Below are 5,442 nucleotides of genomic sequence, written 5' to 3'. Positions count from 1 at the left end.
CTGGGAGAAGATTTGCCCGTTATAATGCAGTATCAAGAAATACATTTTAGCGTTACTCTATATTTGCATGATAAAATCCAGTAAATATGAATACAAATACAGCAGCATCAAGGCGATACACCACAATTCAGCGACGGTACGACAATCAAACATGAGAAGAAAACGCACCAACAAGAATATGCAAGACACTAAAAACTTTCCAAGACAATCTGACCAAACAATCCAATCTAGAACAACACACACCACTATCAAGACCACGATCGAGACAAGATGATCAGGATCTGACAATCCAGCCTTATAAAAAACAAAACAAAACAATACACAACACAGGATGATGCATAAACAGATACTAGAAAACAATATGTGATACAAGTCTAAACTGTATGTGAGTATATGTGGGCTACACACCCCGTGGTGTGTTTATCAGAACTATACGGAGGAGAGAATCTGACCACAAACTGAGCAGGGAAAATGTTTCTCTTCAGTGAGTCTTCTCATTTCATTTGCTTTTTCTTAAGTTTTCCCTCACAGAGAAAATTTCCATCGTTGACGTCAGTGTGACATGTTATATCACGTTTGGACTTTTTTCATGTCGTCATCAGTGAGGAGAGTGTGACATCATGTCATCGCTATCTGACATTGGAGCTGCTCGTGATCCTCCACAGTCCCTCAGCTCAATGGATGAATATTGGCATAATTGTAATTTTAATACACTGACCTCATTTGAGATTTGGTCTGTTGTGTTTACACGCTGAAAAGAAAAGAAAGAACATCGAGGAGAAAATGGCAAGCCGAGTACGTGCGCGATCACAAGGCAGAGCGCGTGGCCAGGAGACTGCTGCACCTGGGGTAAGCAACTTGAAATGTGGTATTATCAAAGTTCAAAGCTCCAATCGATAAAACGTCAAATGTGGACTAGCCAGAATCTAGATGCTGAATAGTCATTTCACATGTGGAGTCGTCTTGAGTTCAAATGTGGCAGAACCAAATGGTCGAATTTGGAAGAGCGAGTGCAGGCCAACAAATCTGCTTGATACTTCTCAGTCTGCTGAATGTGCAGCCACATAGAAAATATTTGAAAATAGTTAAAATGAGAAAACCATCACATGTATCAGGGTATGTGCAACTTGTAATCCTCATACTCTTGCAAGATTCAGGCTCGAGAGCCAGCACAAAAGGTTTCAGAACAAGCAGAGGTCAGGCTGGTTGGCCGAGGGCAGGCAGAAATCTGCAACTTATTCTGAAGAAGGTATGTTGTCATATTTTTGTAATAGAAATATTGCTGGCTTCAAATTGTTCAAGCCATGTCTGCGTGTCAAATGCAAACAAACCCTCAAATATGCTGAGTGCTGTGGTGTACCTGTACTTTGAACTTCGTCAACTGCTGGTCCTTGTATCTGACTGCTATTCTAGCGGTTCTTGAGATCTCTGCTGGATTTCAACAAGTGAGTATAGGAGAAAGAGGCGGACGCAGAAGAGACCTCAATGATGCCGGCGTTAACACCCGACAGACGATGGAGCATGTCAAAGCTTCAAAGTCTGGTATGCTCCTCTAAACGCTCACAAACATTCTGTTCCAGTCTTCATTTAAAAAAAAAAAAATAGATACAATGGCTGTAACTAGTGGTTGGGTAAATAATTAATCCTCTGCTGATATGTTTTCAGGAACAAGTGTCTCTCCTATTCAGTTGTCTGCCAACTTCTTTCATATCCTGTCCCGCCCTCAACGGGTTCTATACCAATACCACATGGACTTCAAGCCACCAATGGAGTCCCGTCGCCTTCGATCGGCCCTCCTCTTCCAGCACGAGCGAACTCTGGGCAATGTTCACTACTTCGATGGAGGGATACTCTTTATGCCGCAAAGACTTCCTAACAAGGTGCCGGCACACATTGACAACATTGACAATTTGGGCTCGGATAGAGCACATGAAAATGAACGGGCACAATGTGTGCCATGTGTTCAGGTGACTGTGCCGCAAAGTTTGACAGGTAATGGTGAGAAAGTGGAGATCATTGTGACCCTGACGAATGAACTGCCTCCAACGTCACCAGTTTGCCTGCAGTTGTACATTATATTCAGAAGGTCAGCATTGGCGTTCCCATGTGCTATGTGGTTCGCTATGATTGAACATTTTTTCACTCAATGCTTTTTCTCACGTTTGTCACAAAATGTGCTGGTCCGGGAATGTCCAATTATGACATTGTTTTTGATGTTTTCTGAAGGATTCTGCGACTCCTCGGCATGCAACAGATTGGACGCAATTATTACGATGCCAAAGATCCACTCAGCATCCTGCAGCACAAGTCAAATTTTTATTCATTTATTTTTTATTTATTGCTCTGAAGCTAACAATACAATTCACAAAAGATCTTAAATGTAGATTAACATGTTTTGCAAGAACTGAGTTCTTGTATGAACTTTTTTTTCTGAGTTACAAGAACAGAACAAACCGAGTTCAGTAGTGGATTATATTTGAGCTCTTCCCAAATGTTTAATGTGTGCATGATTCAGAATTATTTCCCTCCCAGATTGACCATATGGCCAGGCTACACAACAGGCATCTTGGAGTACGAGTCAGCCATCATGCTGTGTATCGATGTGAGCCACAAAGTGCTGCGTAGTGAGACTGTTCTGGATTTTATGATCAACCTGAGGCAGAGGTGTGGACCTCATTCCTTCACTGATGTCTGTGCCAAGGAGCTTGTTGGACTCATTGTTCTCACTGAGTAAGAAGCACTTTAACCCTAAGCTAACCCGAATGACATACATTTGTTTGTTTGTTCACAGTGCGTTTGTCAATGTTAGGTACAACAACAAAACCCACAGGATAGATGACATTGCTTGGGATCAAACACCCTGCAACACGTTTACAAGGGAGGACACAGACATCTCCTTCAAGAACTACTACAAAACCGTTGGTTGCCACGACGACGAGTCTCGAACTCCTGAAAGGGAGAAAAATTAATTCGTCACATTGACTGTTAATGTTGCATTGGTCGTTGAGAGCATTAGCGATGCACTTCAAGCAGTCGCTCACATTTGAAAAATGTACGGGTGTGGTCAGTCATGCTCACAGATAAAGTTGCGGGTGTGATTAGGGATGGAATCTCAAGACCTTAAAATAACTTGCTGGATTGATATAACATAACTGTAGATTAAAAATAAAATAAACAAATTCATAACTAAAATAGAAAACAAAAATTTCAAATTCAGAAATGATGATTTCCAATTTCAACTGATATTAGTAGAGCATGATATTAAACGGTATTTACATTTTTTTATCAATGAAAATTTTTGATCAGACAAACTTTATCTGAAGAAAAGTTAAATGCACTGGCCTGTCAAGGAATAAACATGAAGGGTCTATAATTGCAACGTTTTGAAAATGCTGAAAGTTTTTTCAACATAATCGGCGCTCGTGGCAACAAGCTCGCGATACATTGTAACAAACATTCCTCTCGCCAATCATTATGTATTGTTGTGGGAGAGGGGGTGGGGGGATCGCATCGGGGGACTGCCGTAAATAGGAGGCTGGCTTGCTCGAACGCACCTTTATGTGCATGCGTATTGGCCACACTTGAATCAAGCGACGAGGTGGATAGTAGTCTAACGTCTTTTTTGGGGGCGTGGGGGGGGGCACGCCGCCACACTGCGTAGCATTGAGCACCCATGGTGTCACTGAATTTCCTTTGACATGGCTCATGATGTTGATGACTTTCGACGCTAATGCGCTCGCAGTACGTGAAACAGCTCTGAACATGCGCTTTGGGCCGAACATCCGTGCATGCTCAGTATGGTTAAATTGCATTTCCTGTTTTCGGGTGAATACTGATTGTTTTGGAGAAGGCTTGTTAACGTTTATTAAATAAACATGTAAATTCATCTTGAGACTACACAAAATAAGTGACTTCTTTCAATATCTTTTTTTCTACTGCAGATTTGCGAGTGTGATGGCGCACAGGTGCCAACGCGCTCGTCAAATATGAGTGACTGCTCTTGTAATCCATCTCAAAGTACAGTAGTAAGAATTGTCTTTCAATAGTCTTGGAGGTTGGTGTTTGTTTTTCAATCTGTTAGCCATCTAATGTGTATGAATGATTTTTTTAGAGATATGGTGTGGAAATCCAAGACAGCAATCAAGTTCTCCTGGTCAGCCGCGTGAAGAGGCTTGCTCGAGGTCAAACACCTCCTGGACCAGCTTTGCTCATCCCAGAGCTTTGCTACCTCACAGGTTCACACCACAATACGCACGTCAAATTCTCTGAACTTGGTTGACACGTTGGTGCTCCACAAATCCTGAACTTGACCCTGAGTCCTTGTGACAATTGGATTACCTCAAAACAGCAATGAGACATTTACGTCTGAGTTTGTGAGCAAAGAACTTGTTCCAAACAGAAACTAACCCACAAGGACCACCAATCCATCTTCAAATGTCCTTGAAATTGCCTTACACCGATTTTTTGTCTGAGCGCACAGTCATTGACATCTACTCAACATTCTGATCCACTCAAGTGACTGAATGCAAGTGTGTCCATGACAACATTTAAAAAAATGGTGGCCAGCATGGGTGACATTGGAAATATGAATCTCTTCTCAGTTGCCTCACTTGGTTATAAAGGGCTTTCAAATAGTCCTGAAAAAACGTGTGATGTCCACGTCACATTGAAAACAAACTCCAAAAATGTGTTCCATAGTGCACTGCACATCATTTTTCTCAGAGGAGGAAAAGGTCTGGGTTCTTATTGGTTCAGCTTGTTTCTTTCTCAGGCCTGACTGACAAGATGCGAGCAGACTACACCATCATGAAGGACCTGAGTGCGCACACCAAACTGGTCCCAGAACAGAGGGCAGGACGCCTTCTCAGATTTTCGGAAAACATAAACAAGTGAGTGTCCTTGTGTTCTACTTGAGACGTGATTGGTTGTCAATTTTTCCCAACTACTGTTACCTTCATTTTCTCTCTGCTCAGAGATTTCTTTTTACAGCTCGTTCGAAATGCGATCCTTGGTTTGAACAATCTCTTCAATCTGCAAGTTCTGTTGCTCCAGTCGTCCTTTTTGTTGGGTGATTTCCTGCTCAAAAGATGAAAGCTGCAGTGTTTTGGCCTCCACATTGGCCTCAGTCTCCTTCAAGCAGACAACTGTGCAGGCCAGTTCCTTTTTTAAGCAGCCAATTTCAAGCTCCAGCTCATCTCTCTGACAATTTGAAAAGAGGTTTTAAATAAGCTTTCAGGCTTGCCATAAAGTTAATAAACAATGCTTTTAAATTATTTTAAAAAATATGAAGAACTGAATACTTTATCTCAATTATTGGGCCCAGGTTTTCTCCGACATCTTCCTTCGTGGCTGCTCTAATGTCATCTTCCAAACATGATATCTTTACTTCTAGAATCTGAATTTGTTCAGTCAGGAGCTCCTATAAAGAAACAAAACATTAAA

At 41.7% G+C, this 5,442-nt stretch overlaps 1 protein-coding gene across 1 annotated transcript; it reads left to right on the top strand.

Moving 5' to 3' along the window:
* Nucleotides 1-1,151: 1,151 nt before the first annotated feature.
* Nucleotides 1,152-5,195, top strand: LOC133497147 (piwi-like protein 1; the record flags this gene model as incomplete). The annotated part of the gene is made up of 8 exons (XM_061813312.1): nt 1,152-1,249; nt 1,414-1,542; nt 1,666-2,086; nt 2,227-2,307; nt 2,533-2,730; nt 2,810-2,918; nt 4,112-4,235; nt 4,772-5,195. Coding segments are annotated over 8 exons (1,282 nt in total), but the record flags the coding sequence as incomplete, so codon positions are not given.
* Between the last annotated feature and the right edge of the window lie 247 nt (nt 5,196-5,442).

This window comes from Syngnathoides biaculeatus, unplaced genomic scaffold (assembly GCF_019802595.1).
Source record: "Syngnathoides biaculeatus isolate LvHL_M unplaced genomic scaffold, ASM1980259v1 ctg182_pilon_pilon, whole genome shotgun sequence".
Classification (NCBI taxonomy): domain Eukaryota; kingdom Metazoa; phylum Chordata; class Actinopteri; order Syngnathiformes; family Syngnathidae; genus Syngnathoides; species Syngnathoides biaculeatus.
The sequence above is the reverse complement of the archived record's forward strand: the minus strand, read 5'-3'. Positions and strand labels throughout refer to the sequence as shown.